At 43.0% G+C, this 16,388-nt stretch overlaps 1 protein-coding gene across 1 annotated transcript in view; it reads left to right on the top strand.

The window, feature by feature from the left end:
* Nucleotides 1-16,388, top strand: part of ero1a (endoplasmic reticulum oxidoreductase 1 alpha) — a 43,696-nt gene continuing 27,308 nt past the window's right edge. Inside the window, exons 1-5 of the mRNA XM_055640421.1 lie at nt 1-1,111; nt 11,203-11,322; nt 11,416-11,499; nt 11,738-11,776; nt 15,001-15,086. Coding sequence (XP_055496396.1) covers nt 1,016-1,111; nt 11,203-11,322; nt 11,416-11,499; nt 11,738-11,776; nt 15,001-15,086 — 425 coding nt within the window. The 5' untranslated portion in view covers nt 1-1,015. The remainder of the gene's footprint in view (nt 1,112-11,202; nt 11,323-11,415; nt 11,500-11,737; nt 11,777-15,000; nt 15,087-16,388) is intronic.

Raw genomic sequence — 16,388 nt, 5'->3', positions numbered from 1 at the left:
TTTCCTAATACCCCTGTATGTCACAAGCCAAAAATGTATTTGACCGACCCTGTGAAGCACCTTTTGATGTTTTGCCTTGTTAAAGGCAATAAGCTCAAATTGTTAAACCTGTTCTACAGCTAGAGGGCACAGACCTAAGGTGAGTGGCAAGAGGTGAGAAATTTAAGAGGAATCCCGGGGGGCAACTTTTTCACTTGGAGAGTGGTCCATATCTGGGATGTGCTGCCAGAGGAAGCTATAGGAGCAGATACAATAATAACTTTTTTAAATGGTTTGGACAGATTTATGAATACAAAGGGTTCAGAGGCATTTGGGTCAGATGCAGACAAATGGGACTAGCCCAATATGCCAACTTGCTGGTGGGGGCAAATGGCTCTTTCCGTGTTGTTTAGCTCCATGACGTCTTAACTGGGATAAGAGCCCAAAACAGGTCGCTTTTAATCTAACTACATAGGAGTCAGCACACCAAGTCACAGGCATGCCAACAAATTGTTGCAACCGAGTTTAATGTACCTAGGGAACGACAGAGTGTTTAATAGGCTTTACATCGGCTTGCATCCTGGTTTCGTCGCATGACACAACAGACTGAATACGTGTAAATCAAATATTTTAAAAACTCCTTTTGTCCACTTCCAGTGTAGTTTCTGCAACCAGAGATTGGCGCGCACGTAATACACGTCCTCAGATGGTTAAGGGAAGTCCCTCTTCCTGTCTCCCCTACCCCGTCATTCACACAACCGGGCACCTCACAACATTCTTGCAAGTGGATCAAGTGTGGGCAATTCGGTCATGTTGTTGCAAAGTAAATCACGATGGACTTTCTTTGACACCTGTGGCCTGGGAATGACTGCGACGTGCGGGTTTGGTGTAACACACAAGGAAGTGGAGTGAAACCTACCAGAAGGCGGGGCCGCGGCTTCAATGAGTCAAGTAGATCTTAGCCCTTTCTCGCAGCAGTTACATGTAGAATTTGGACTCGAACACTTTAGTTAACCGTACAAGCCAAGAATAATTCATGATGTTGACTTCACTCTTCTTGATGTTGTTCTGTGCCTTTCCACATCGGAGTTCACAGGACACTGTTTCGGGTGCTGGAACATATTGCCATCAGGTAAAAGAGTACCGTGATTATTTTTTAAGCCGGTTATGTGGAACTTGATCAGACATTGAGACGCGCTGTACTGTGGAGACAAGCTGGGTGTTAAATCTGTTGATGGGCCGGCCACCTCTTCACCGTTGGAAAATGTCCGTGGCTTGAGTCCTGTATTGCTTTCCTTGTGTGATCTCTTTCACTTTCCGCGACGTGAGCGGTGCTAGCAGCACGTAGACTGTGCGGCGTGACCGAGATCGGTTCGGTCTGCATTCGAAACGAAAGGCGAACGGGCCTTTCGTGTGTAGTTATTCCCGGTCTGGGATCAAGGAGTGTGAGTAAATGTGTGAGCGTGTGAGAGACTGTGTGAATACGAGAGTGAGTGTGTGTGAGTGACAGTGTATGTGTGAGCTGTTACAGATTGTCAAGCCGCTTCATTCATCCCTGTCGCTAGCAGAATGGACTGATACCCTCATGATTAAATCGCCAAAACAATCTCCAGAAGCTGTTACTCACCTGAAGGCCTGTAGTGCTCCAACCACTATTTATTATGATAGCCACAAAAATGCTGGGGTAACTCCGCGGGTCAGGCAGCATCTCTAGAAAAAAATAATAGGTGGCGTTTCGGGTCGAGACCCTTCTTCAGACTGTTCTTTTCCTCCAGAGACGCTGCCTGACCCACAGAGTTACTCCAGCATTTTGTGTCAATCTTCGGTGTCAAACAGCATCTGCAGTTCTTTCCTACACTATTTATTGGGAATTATACATGGAGTCTTGTTGCAGATAATAACTGATAACTTTATAAATAACTATTTATTGGGAGTTATTTGTAGATTGAGTCAAGTTGCTGTTGGTAACTAGATGGGGAGTGCAGGAAAAGTACATACTGATCGTGGATAGCGACATCTTTAACCAAATTCATTTAGCGTCCCCCCTCCCCCCCCCCCCCACCACCCCCACCATACTGAAGTTGTACTGTAAACTCCACGCTCTCCACCCAAACACCGAGGCCTCTCAGTGAGACGGGCTAATCTAGCCTGCCACATCCATCTGATGTGATTCGATGCCCCAGATGCAACTGTGACAATGTAGTAATTTAAAGTTATCCCCGATTTCAATTTCCATGTTTGAGTTGGAAAAGTAGCATGGAAACAACGCCTTTGTCTAATAATTCATGCTGGTGGAGCCGTTGCAGGCATAGCCCAAAAAATAAATAAACACACGCCATGTTTTAAACCGCATGTGGATAAGTAGGTAAATTACGAAATAAGGGCGAAATATATTTGGCGAAGCAAGAGAGGAAATTGCAGAGTCTGTGATTATTGAGTATGGTCCAGACCCGAAACATCGCCTATTCATGTTCACCGGTGATGCTGCCTGACTCGCTGAATCACGCGAACACTTTGTGTCCTTTTGACTATTCTTTTCAAACCTGGCTGGACACAGGAGTGGTGTTGAAGGGTTTGAGTACTGTAAACAGTTTGTTGTCATTTAAAAAAGGGATAACGTGAATCTGCACAACATCTACATAACGTGAATGAACCGTACACAATACTAATCGTTGCTGCCTAATTTCAGTGCAGGTCATATTATTGGAGATAGACACAAAAAACTGGAGTAACAGCCGGTCAGACAGCATCTCTGAAGAAAAGGAATAGGTGACGTTTGATGCCAAGACCCCTACTCAGACTGTTGGATCTTCAGATTATTGAAAACGATTTTGAAGGATTCTAACACCCTTCATTATGACAGGCACAGGATACTCGGGGATAGTCAGCACGGGTTATTAAGGGAAGGTCCTGTCTTAAGTATGTTTGAGGAGAAAACAAAGATGACTAATCAGAGTGATGATCAGACCCAGGTGAGCGATGGATCCAAGTAGTAAACTCTCATGGGTACACGAAAAAGCTGGAGAAACTCAGCGGGTGCAGAAGCATCTATGCAGCGAAGGAAATAGGCAACATTTCGGGGCAAACCCTTCTTCAGACAAACTCTCATGGTTACCATGCATTACGTCCTGGCCGGCAACTCGAACGCCCAGGAACAAGAGTGGTAGACATTGTCCAGTCCATCGTAGTTACTGACCTGTCCACCATTTATATAACGATCTATAGGAGGAATTGCCTCAATAAAGCAGCCAATATCATCAAATACCACACAACTCTGGCCTTAGCCTCGTCTTGCTATTACCATTAGGAAGAAGCTTGAAAACAATGATCACCATTTTCAAGAACAGCTGCTTCCCAGCACCCATCAGGATCTTGAACACTGCACAACACTAACCTCAGCAACTATGATGCTCTATGGACTGTACCTTTGGTTGCACCAAGGGCTTATGTTTTTGAACTATAATGGTTACATAGTATTATCGTTTGAATGTATTATTAGATTATTGTATTTATGTGTATTATTTGCATTTAAGAGCCTGTTGTGCTACAGTGAGTAAGAATGTAATTGTTCAGTTGTCGGTACTTATGACAATTAAACACACAAATTTGAGTTCCAATTTGACTGATCCAACAAACACTGGCCCTGCAGCAGGAAGGAAAGGTCAATAGTTGGTTGGTGTTATTACTAGTGATGAAAACATTCCATGAATTGCTACCATAACCGTTAAACTTAGTTTTATAAGCACAATTATATGCACAAGATCCTTGTATACTTGAAAAGCAAAGAGTATTAATTTTAAATCTTGGTGCCAGTAACTAGAATGTTGTTTTTAAATAAGAAATTATTACCAGGACTCCTCTATTGGCCAGTGAGGAATTTCCAAATGCATAGTATGGTCTAATACTCACATCTTTGCTACTTGTAACATACTATAAAGAAAGAGAAAAGTGCTGGAGTAATTCAGCGGGTTACATCCTTACTAAGGCAACATCTCTGCAGAACATGGATAACCGACCCTTCAGACTTGAGTCAGAAGAATGATCACATCTCATTATCTGAACAACTAAGTTACTATGGGGCTATTTTTTTGTTAAATTAGAACTTCTGCAGTTCTGTATTTCTTCATAACCAAAGAGACTGCAATGATATGGTCTTCAATGCAGCGAGCCTGATATAGAACACAGGTCATACAAAAACTGTTAATGTGGTTGAAATTGTGGTGGAAAGCATTAGCTTGTTGGATCATTGCAAAGCATTAGTTAACTAAGCAAAATAGAGACAATTAGAATTTAATCTAAATATAGAAACATAGAAAATGGGTGCAGGAGTAGGCCATTCGGCCCTTCGAGCCTGCACCACCATTCCAATATGATCATGGCTGATCATCCAACTCAGTATCCTGTACCTGCCTTCTCTCCATACCCCCTGATCCCTTTAGCCACATGGGCCACATCTAACTCCCTCTTAAATATAGCCAATGAACTGGCCTCAACTACCTTCCGTGGCAGAGAGTTCCACAGATTCACCACTCTCTGTGTGAAAAATGTTTTTCTCATCTCAGTCCTAAAAGACTTCCCCCTTTTCTGTAAACTGTGACCTTATAACGCAAGGCAACAGATTTTGGGTGGATCAAAAAGGCAAAGGAATACATGAAACATGGGAGATTACTTGGAAGCATGGAAGATTAGTGATCATGTCTACAGATCCTAAATGTGCCAGGACAGGTCGATAAGGTGGTTGGAAAGGCAAAGCAACATTTTCCTTTATTACTGGAGGCAATGGAATACAATAGCATTGAGGTTATTCTAGAGCTATATATAAAGTTGGAACGCAGTTTGGGTACTGCACTCAATTTTAGGCACTGAATGATAGGAGATTCGATTGTACTGTAGAGGTTACAGTGGAGATTCTTGATGGTAATAGAAAATGGTTGCTGCGAGGAAAGGCAAGGGTTGTTTTCTTTATAACCTAAGAGACTGAGAGGGGATTTAATTGAGGTGTGCAAAATAAGCCACCGAGAGAGAGTAGGTAGGAATTGTAGAATTGGGAAGGAATAAGGGGAACGTACACCCAGAGAGGACTGGCAATTGGCTGAAATTAGAGGCAGAAACTCTCAAAGTATTTCATATGTATAGCCCTTGGACAGGCCCTTTTGACCATGGCGACCAAGATGCCTCATCTAAGCTAGTCCCATTTACCCATGTTTGGCCCATATTCCTCTGAAGAAGGGTTTCGGCCCGAAACGTCGCCTATTGCCTTCGCTCCATAGATGCTGCTGCACCCGTTGAGTTTCTCCAGCAATTTTGTGTACCTTCCCTCTAAACCTTTCCTATCCGTACACCTGAGCAAATGTGTTTTAGAACATGACTTGCAGCCGTAATCTGAGTGCACCAAGGTGAGATTTGTCAGGCAAAGAAGATTGAATTTTATTGCCTTCCATCACAGTGAGGAATGTGGAATCCACTGTGGTGGATGTTTATGTAAATTTTTACGTGGTTGTGTATCTGGATGTTTCTCACTTGGTACAGCTGTGCGGTAACTCAAATTTCATTGTACCTTAATTTGTACATGTGACAATAAACTGATTTTGAAACCTTGACCTTGAAACAATGTCTGTATGTCTTCTTTGATTTATAGTGGTCCTCTGAAGCCAATTGCAACGTTTAATCTCCAGCTAAATCAACAAACCCAAATTAAATCTGAACTTGAATTTGGAAGCTGCACAAGTGCGGCCTTCACTTTAACGCATCTTAAATCACTTTGAATTTACAGTAACTTCCTATGAGGAACAATTAATCATGTATAGAAACATAGAAATTAGGTGCAGGAGTAGGCCATTCGGCCCTTCGAGCCTGCACCGCCATTCAATATGATCATGGCTGATCATCCAACTCAGTATCCCGTACCTGCCTTCTCTCCATACCCCCTGATCCCCTTAGCCACAAGGGCCACATCTAACTCCCTTGTATATTTTTAAAAACAAGTTATTTCGATCAAACCAATCCACGTTTTTTGGGAGAGCACTGTTGCACATATAGCACGTTGTGATAGGAACTCACTGCAATGAACCTTTATGTTTTCAATCTCAACTTCAGTCTAGAAGTCTGAGTGATTTGAGGCAAAAAATATATCAATATTTTAGCAAGCTAAAGTTTAATCGCAGCAAGGTTGTTCATGATGTTAATTTCAATGCAATAGTATATTAACTTTCTGGGTTGCATTTTAAAAACAACTGATTAAAAATAACATCCTAATAGCCTGGGATTCATTATGATTTTTTTTTCAATATGAATGAAATCAAAATAGACAAATATTGCTCGAAGTCTTCTAATTTAAGAAAAATATTATCTGTATCCTTGCCTTCAGCTCAAAAGGTGTGGTGTGCAAATGCTAGGCCAACATCCTCTTGCTTGACACCGAAAGGTGGCTTTATCTGCCCTAAGTTGCCAATATAAGTGATTAACTAAAATATTGCTGCCTTGAACTACTGCTCAGAATTTAAAGTAATGTTTTTTTAGGCAGTTGTGATGTGATAGGAATTTGTTTGACAAACTTCCAAATTGGATTTGAACAGAAAAGATTAATACCTTTGAACATAGGATTGTATATGTATGTTTTTATATTTTTTATTAATACATTCAAATGTCAATTCCCCACATCCATGCTACCTTATGGAGATGGAGTGATAAGCCAATGGATATGTACAAGTGAAGAATAGCTCTTTCACTTTTTTCCCTACCATCCATTTCTGCCATGTGTTTACATAAAAAAAAAAAATCAGATTCACATCACATAGTGATGACAGTGGGGAGACAGTGCCACAGAGTACAGATGTACAGATCCCTGGTCCGGGGGCTGGGACATTTGCTCCAGTCTGGCTGGGATCATTGAAATCTGGCAAGTGAGGTGTGCCAGGAGTCTGGGTTTTCACCGCGGGCCGGCGGCCTGCTGCTGTGGTGGAACTGGAGGTGCCTGCAGTGGCTTGATGCCATTACACCCCCTTTATCCGCTGTTTGAACCGGCCCTTTCTCGGGGTGTAGGTCTGAGCTGCGGGACTGTTTATACCATGACCCCCGGTGTTGAATCGCCTCAGCGCAGAGGGAGCTGAGGGAGAGACTGCAACCCTTTGATTTTTTTGCCTCCACCACAGTGTGGAGGCGTTTAGAGGACTCACTGTGGTGGATGTTAATTTGTGTTTATTGTTGTTATTATTATTGTATCATTGTATGTATGACTGCAGGCACAAAATTTCGTTCAGACCGTAAGGTCTGAATGACAATAAAGGAATTCAATTCAATTCAATGCAGCTCTCCCTGTGTTAAATTAAATATTTGCCATTTTTATCCCAGTCTCTTATTTTATCATTGATAAATCTTGCAAGTGCTTTTTGTGCAAGGCAGTCTGTTTAAAAATCAAATCAAACCACAAAGGATATCTTGAAGACCTGGCAGCCTGCTGCTGATGGTAAAAGTTATGCTTTGTACCTGCAGTGATGTGATGCCATTACACAAGTCTTTATCATGCTCAGTTTAGACAGCTTTATATATGTAGACAGTCTGAATGGGAATAAAGTCAGCAACATTTTTAAGAAGGGTCCTGACCCCAAAATGTTGACTGTCTGTTCCCTCCTGAGATGCTGCCTGCCTGCTGAGTTCCGCCAGCACTTTGATTTGGTCAGCATTGCAGCATCTGTGGTTCCTCGTGTCTCTATCTCTATTGCATGTTTGGCTTACTGCAACATCTTAAGTAAATTGACAGGAGCATCTGATACTACATGGCCATGTAGGGAGATACTAGAGAGGATGACCAAACGCTTGATAACGTCCTAATAGGATTACGTGAGCATCTTGAGGTACATGAGAAATGAAGGGAGAAAATTCCAGGAGTTTGCTAAATTAAAGTTTATGTTGAAGAAACAAACTATTTTTTTTCATTAATATTCTTTCATTAATTAGCTCTGCAACCTTTTCATATTTCCCCGTTCTCTCTCCCCTGACTCTCAGTCTGAAGAAGGGTCTCAATCCGAAAATGCCACCTATTCCTTTTCTCCAGAGTTGCTGCCTGACCCGCTGAGTTCAGCTTTATGTGACTATCTTCAGTGTAAACCAGTATCTGCATTTCCTTCCTACACATTTATGTTAGAGATACAGCATGGAAACAGGCCCAATTGCCCATCGAGTCAACAGCAACTCGTTCCCTGGTTCTTTGCTATCCCACTTTCTCATCCACCGCTTACACACAAAGGGTAACTTACAGAGGCCAATCTTTGGGGTGTGGGAAGAAAACGGAGCATCCGGAGTAAATGCATGGAAGGGAAAGTGCAATCTCTGAGGAGATATTTGGATTTAAGGAAGATCATAGGCTACCTTTGGAGGACCACTGATATTTCAAAGGGGACGGACAAGTATAAGGAAGGATTTTACGACTGGAATGAGAATTTTAAAACTGAGGCATTGCTTTTCCGGCAGGGGCACGGGCACATGGCTAGCATGACCTAACATCAGTCTAAAGAAGGGTTCCAATGCAAATGTTAGCTATCCATTTCTCTACAGATGCTGCGTGACCCATTGAGTTTCTCTAGCACTTTGTGTTTTGTTCAAGATCTATCATGAATCAGGAAATTGATATAGAGTCCCGGAATGATTTTAGCCATGTGTTGGTGAGCTAGGAGGGCATTCTCAGGGGTGGAAATCGCTTTTAAAACATGGGGGGGGGCACAATGAGGTCTAACATGGGCCAGCCTGTAACCCAAAATCATCCGGCCCGCAGGCGTATTTTGTTTTCAATTCGTTTTCGCGACCTGGGAACTGCAGCCAGTCCCGGGGCATGCAGGCAACCTGGGCACTACAGCTAATCCCGGGTTGCTAGATTCTAGGAGCTGGGGGGGACAATGAGGCCGACAGGGGTAGGGTAGGCCCATAACTCGAAATCATCCGGCCCGCAGACGTATATATATTTCAATTAGTTTTCGTGACCTGGCAACTGCAGCCAGTCCCACGGCACGCAGGCGACCTGGGTGCTAGAGTCAGACCTGGGGCAAGCGAGCCGACCTGGGAGCTACAGCTAATCCCGGGATGCTAGATTCTAGGAGCTGGCGACCTCCAACTGGAATCGACCTTGAGGGCTCCGGTCGCAGATGCTGTGGACTTACCATCATGGAGCTGGCTGACTTTGGAGGCTGTGGTGGCGTTGTGGCTGCGACTCGACTTCAGAGGCTTCGGTTTTGCTGCAACAAGTTTCACAAAACATGTGGGGGATTGTCCCCTACCTCTCAAAACTTGGGGGGGACAATCCTATCCCCCCGTCACCCGTCCCCCTCCCAGATTTCTGCCCATGAGATTTGCAATAGTTAAATCTTGAGGTTAAAAGATACGGACGAATGTTTCAGCAGCAGAGGAGTTGAGGCAAGGGCAGAATAACCATGATACAAGTGTGGGTGCAGGCAGTCTTAAAGACAATGCAGATATACCATGCACAACTCATCTTGAAATCAGATATGATGTCAAATTTGTAAATGTTCTGGTTCATTTTCGGAAAGTGATAAGTATGGGTAGAAGGCTTACGGCTTGCACAAATGAGAGGTGTTTCAGTTTTATAGTGAGGTTGCAAACATGATCTTATCTCACCCATGCACCAATTTCCTGCTCTCTCAACCTTATTCCCATTGAACTGTGCACCATTCGATTTCCCACCCTTCTAGTAGCTGAAATTGTCAATGCTTCCCTCACTTTGTTACATGTCTACACTCTTCCCTTTAAATCTGCTCACATTGCCCCCTCAAACATCCACATCTTCACATCTGTTCTTGCAAAGTACCAGGCAGAATGGATGAATGGGGTTTTTAGGAGAATGTGGGTGCAGGTTGACTTTGAGAAATGATAAGAGATGCCTTGTTTTGTGGTACCTTTGAGGCCACCAGAGATAGTTGATTGAATTTTTAGGAAGAGAGTAGAAAAATTTAAAAGGAGTCCGTGGGGCAATCTTCTCGCATAGAGTGTGATAGGTATATGGAATGAGCTGTCAGAGGAAATAGTTGAGGCAGGGTGCAATAAAAATAATTTAATGATATTTGGACGGTACATGGATAGGAAAGGTTTTGGGGGATATGGGAAAATCAGACAAATAGGACCAGCTGAGATTGGGCATCTTGGTTGACATGGACGACTTGGGCTGAAGGGCCTGTTTTCATGCTGTAAGTCTCTATAACATGGATTTTAAGAACAGAGGTGTTTCAATGGGGAAAGCTCTGGATTTCTATATCTGGGCGAACGAGTTTGAGTTTAATCATGACAATGAGATTCCCCCTTCAAAACTTGTGAAAGCTGATCCAAACTTGGTCGAACTAATGTTGATTTAATGTTAATGTTGATTTCCAAATCTAATCAGCAGTCTGGTTACAGAAGTTTGATGGAGCAACAAAAAGTGAAATACAAATAAGAGCATATGAATGTGTGGCTTGATTATGTCAGGTCTTTTTTTGGTTAGTGTATTCATAAAATCAGCAAACTTTGTCTATGTCTACAACTTTTACTTAGGGATACAGCATGGCAACAAGCCCTTTGGCCCACCTAGTCGATGTCGACCATCGATCTCCTGTACACGCCAGTTCCATGTTATTCCACTTTTTCATCCACTCCCTACATATGGGAGGGGAGGGGTGCAACTGGCAGAAGCCAATTAACCTACAAACCTGCACTTCTTTGGGATGTGGGAGAAAACCAAAGAATCCGGAGGAAACCCAGCAGTCATGCAGAGAATGTTCAAACTCCACACAGACCCAGCACTTGAGGTCAAAATTGACCCTGGATCTCTGGCACTGAGGCAGCAGCTGCACCACCATGCAACTGTTTTGGTGAAGTCAGAAGTATTCTGCTGTCATTGACTCTAGTCAGCCATGGACTATTGTTGAGGGATTTTTATTGGTAAAGCAAAGTGAAAAGAGTGGGTCAGGCAGCATCTTTGGAGAGAAGGAATGGGTGAATTTTCGGGTTGGAACCTTTCTTCAGACTGAAGTAGGGACGACCTGAATTGTCACCCTTCTGTCCAAAGATGCTGGCTGTCCTGCTGAGTTAATCCAGCATTTTGTGTCTATCTTTGGTGTAAATCAGCATCTGCAGTTCCTTCTTGCACATAGTGAAACAAGTCTATTTTCAGGGCATAGACTGTACTTCAGATCGTTTGCAAATTGCATCACAATATTTATCTAAACTTTTTAATTCTAGTTAACTGAACTCCTTGAAGACTGTGCTTGTGATGTTGAAACTATTGAAGAATTTAACAACAAGAAGTTATTCCCCAAAGTTCAAGAACTTCTCAAAAATGATTACTTCAGATATTACAAAGTAAGTTATTTTGTACCTTCTGCAAAGTTTATATGCAAGTCTCTGATAATTTAATGAGATTGGTCTACTAAATGGTTTATTTTACATTTCAAGGTCAACTTGAAGAAGCCTTGCCCTTTCTGGACAGATAACAGCCACTGTGGACTGAGGGACTGTGCTGTTAAACCTTGTGAACCAGTAAGACCATCACCTCTTGAAACCTTTTTAAAAATATGCATTATGTAAAAAGGAAAAAAGGAAATGTAGAAGAAATAAAAGACCAGGGTAATAACATCAGGAACCCTGTGTAATTATTTAAAAAGGAGTTTGGTAATTTATAGACAATCTGTAGCCTGGCATAACAATCTTAACGCATCTGCATTTGACACATTTTTCATTTTAATTTATGTTACAAAATGCATTATTTTTTCTGCAGAATGGTGTACCAGCAGGAATTAGATCTGAAAGCTTTAAGGTATGATATTTGTAATAATTTCAATTTTATTTTATGCTGTATTGTCAATTTAATTCAAAGATACTTTATTGTCACATAAGGCACAGTGAAATTCTTTGTTTTGCATATAATCCGTAAAATCACAGCAGACCTCACCTAGGCAGTACACAAAGCATTGCCATGTTTCTGGTGCCGACAAAATTACAAAAAGTTCATTGAACATGTGTTATTATTTTATTGAATTGCTGCAAAATTTTAAACACTTTTTTCATTCAAAGTCTATATTTACCTGAGGATTATTGTTCTAAAACTAGATTAAGTTTACTTTTGTTTATTTATTTGGGGCATTAATTGGTAAAGCAAATGCACATTGCCCACACTAAATTGCCTTGAGAAAGTTGGGGTGAGCTCCCTTCTTTAATTACTGCCATTGATTCATGGAGATGTTGAGGTGAAATGCATTTTGTGCAAGATTATAATGACTAGATTATCATCAATGATTATCAATGTCAGGAATAAATAACAGGGCAATAATATAATTTATAGATCCAAATACATCTCAAATATCAAGATAATGCTCGTTATATGTTATATTATTTTCCATTGGCTTTGAACTGCACCATTTGGTTTAAATGTAATTAATGTATTAGCCAAAGTATGTGAAAATATACAAGGAATTTGATTTGCCATACAGTCGTACCAAAAACGCACCAATAAACAACAAAATTAACATAAACATCCACCACAGCGCATTGTGATGGAAGGCAATAACGTATTATCTTCTTCCCTCCTTTTCTCCCGCGGTCGGGGCACACAAACCATCCACAGTCGGGGTGGTCGAAGCTCCCTCATTGGGGCGATCGCAGCTCCTGCGATCGGGGCGGTTGAAGCTCCTGCGGTTGGTGCTCCCGAGGTCGAGCTCCACAATGTCAAGTCCGCAGGGTCCCCCAGACATTTTCATATATTAATTCTTACACAACAAACTTATGTATTCAGAACGCAGATGACATAGTCCCTATTTGATAGAAGCCAATCGATGATGTTGTTGTTGTGAGATTGGTGGAGTGTTGCTTAGAATTATTAATCTGTTATGTGATTGGAGTAAAATTTTTATACAGAATAATAATTCCTTCTCTAGTATTTGTCCTGCTCACACATTCATTCTACATCCTTTTCACCTGAGAGACCACACTAATATCTCATCATTCTGTACCCAGCAACCCCACAGTTTTCCTTACCTTCTCGTCCCCTTTTCTATATTCTCAATGTACAGGTTCCCATCAACCTCTCCCTCTCCCTCCACCCTTGATCCCATATTCCTCATTTGAAAACAAGACAAAGGGGATGGAGATGAAGGCAAATGTAGAATAGATCATTGTTAGCTGGAGAAACAGCAAAGTGAACAGAGATAAAACGTAAACAAGAGTCAGAGAACTCGGAAGAAGAGAGGGATGAAGAGAGAGGGAAGGAAGGCAAACGTAACTTGAAGTTAGAGAAGTCAATGTTCATACCGCTGGGGTGTAAGTTGCCCAAGCGAAATATGAGGTGTTGTTCCTCCAACTTTGGCTTGGTTTCATTCTCACAATGGTGGCCGAGGATAGAAAGGTCAGTGTGGGAATGGGAGAGGAAGTTAAAGTGTTTAGCAACCGGGAGATCAGGTAGGTTTAGGCAGACTGAGCGGAGGAGTTTCACATGTGAAACAGTGAATACAGTAGATGAGGTTGGAGGAGGTACAAGTGAACCTCTGCCTCACCTGAAAAGACTGTTGGGGTCCTTGGACGGAGTCGAGGAGGGTAGATATAGCGACAGGTGTTGCATTTCCTGCGGTTGCAGGGGAAAGTACCTGGGGAGGGGGTGGTTTGGGTGGGAAGGGACGAGTTAACCAGGGAGTTGCGGAGGGAACCCCGTTGGAGGTGGCAAAAGTGCCGGAGGATTACGTACTGTGAGTTGGTACAAGTGAACCTCTGCCTGTTCCAGTTGTGGACTCCTTTATATCGGTGAGACCAAGCGCAGGCTCGGCAATCGTTTTACTCAACACCTCGGCTCCGTCCGTCCGCCTAAACCTACCTGATCGGAAACACTTTAATTCCCCCTCCCATTCCCACACTGACCTTTCTGTCCTGGGCCTCCTCTATTGTCAGAGTCAGGCCCAGTGCAAATTGGACGAACAACATCCCACATTTCGCTTGGGCAGTTTACACCCCACCAGTATGAATATTGCCTTCCTTCTCTCTCTATCCCTCCCCCCTTCCCAGTTCTCTGACTAGTGTGACAGTCCTTGTTTACATTTTATCTCTGTTTGCTTTGTTGTTACCTTCTCCAAGCTAACAATGAATTATTCTACATTTTCCTTGATCTCCATCCCCTTTAACTCATTTTCACACCTTACATTTCCTTAGCTCTGTATCTCCCTCGCCCCTGATTCAGTCTGAAGAAGGGTCTCGACCCAGAACGTCACCCATTCCTTCTATCCAGAGATGCTGCCTGTCCTGCTGAGTGACTCCAGCATTTTGTGTCTATCTTCAGTTTAAACCAACATCTGCAGTTCCTTCCTACAACTTTAAAGCTATGCCCTCCAGTTCTGACATTTACACCTAGGGAAAAGTGTTCTGACTGTCCATCTCCTCTATGCCTCTCGTCATTTTATTTACTTCTATCAGACCTCCGTTCAACAATTGAAATCCGACCTCTCCCTGTAGCTAATACCCCATAATCCAGTGATCATTCGGGTAAACCTCCCTGTACCATCTCCAAAGCCTCCACATTATTCCTGTAATCGGCCGAGCAGAACTACACATAGTTTCTCTCATCAAACTAAGTATCAGCTTGACCCATTTCCTGTAGACCACTAGGAACTGCAGATGCTGGTATCTTTCACAAAACACCAAGTCACGGAGTAATTCAGCTGGTCAAGCAACATCTCTGGAGGATATGGATAGGTGATGTTTCAGGTTTGAACTCTTCTTCAGCCCCAGTATGGATAGGCGATGTTGCCACCTGAAGAAGGGTTCTTACCCAAAACATTGCCTATCCACGTTCTCCACAGATGCTGCCTGACCCGCTGATTTACTCCAGCTACCCCTTGGTGTTCAATGCCCGATTTCCTGATTAAATAATGCTTTGAACTACCTGAGAGATATATCTGGGAGATGCAAGCATCTATGCTGGTCCCATTTGCCCTCGCCTGTCCATATCCTTCTATAATACCATGATGCCACATTGACTGCAATTCTGTTACCTTCCAGTATACCAAGGATGCAAATACCATTTCTCCCCATGATCGTGAATGTGAAACGGCAGAGAAGCTTGGTGCTGTTAACGAATCTTTGAGGTAATTTGAATATCACAAATGACTTGTTGTCTGTAAATTCCAACCTGATTTTGGTTGCCCAGTGTTAGTGACCCTTAATTTACTACATGAATGATTATGGTTTATTTATCAGTGTGTTTTGCATCATTGGCCCTGTAAATTGGTTGGGTGAAAGATATAGCATGGAAACAGGCCGTTCAGCCCACTAAGTCCATGCCGGCCATCGATCACCCATTCCTACTAGTATTGTTATCCTACTCTTGCATCTGCTCAGTAAACACCAGGGGCGATGCAGAGGCCATTTAACCTACAAGCTTACATGTCTTTCGGGGTGTGGGAGGAAACCGGAACATCAAACATCCAGAGGAAACCCATGCAGTCACCGGGAGAGCGTGCAAACTTCACACAGATAGCCCCCTAGGTCGGAATTGAACCCGGGTCTCTGGTGCTGTGAGCCAGCAGCTCTACCAGCTGTGCCATAGTACTATCCATGTTCATACATATACCTCCCGCAATCCTGCTCCATATGGGTTGTGGGTTTGATCGTGTGTTTAGCGGAGGGTCAGCAGGACAACTGCCAGAAAGAACTCGAATCTGCACTCGTCAAGACCCAGTTAGGAAATCTTGGGCCTCCCTTGCTCAGGCTTCCCTCTTCCTCCTCAATCATAATGGCTCCCCATCCACCTTCATAACCAATTACCTTAGTGTCATGCAAAAGATTTTGCGTTGTTGGTAACAACCCCTTTTGGATGAAATGCCACTTCTGTCTCTTGGCTGGCAATTCTGCCTGGATCCAGGCCGGATACTGAAAGGATCAATGCCGCAGATAGGACTGCCGGTCGAAACCCTTTGGGTCTCATGCTGCCAATGGCCAGATCATTTGACAATCACCACTATCCATGCCAACATGACAGAAGGTTTAGGACTATTACTGGGCAGTACAGTGGCACCTCTGGTAGAGCTGCTGCCTCACAACACAAGAGACCTTGGTTCGATCCTGACTTCTGGTCTGCCCTTGTGCAGCTTGCACATTCTCCTTGTGACCGCTTGGGTTTCCTCGTGTGCTCCAGTTTCCTCGCACATTGCAACGATGTGCTGGTTTGTAGGTTAATTGGTCATTGTAAATTGCCCCTAGTGTGTTAGGAGTGGATGAGAAAGTGGGGTAATGTAGAACTAGTATGAATGGATGATTGATGGTCGTCGTGGACTCAGTGGGCCAAAGGGCCTGTTTCCATTTCAATCAATCAATCCATTTCCATCATCTAACTGATTTCTAGTAATCCACACCACACCACACCACGCCACGCCACGCCATCAACAACA

The sequence above is a fragment of the Leucoraja erinacea genome, chromosome 9, assembly GCF_028641065.1.
Source record: "Leucoraja erinacea ecotype New England chromosome 9, Leri_hhj_1, whole genome shotgun sequence".
In the NCBI taxonomy this organism is placed as follows: Eukaryota; Metazoa; Chordata; class Chondrichthyes; order Rajiformes; family Rajidae; genus Leucoraja; species Leucoraja erinaceus.
This window is presented reverse-complemented; position numbering and strand designations above follow the sequence as displayed.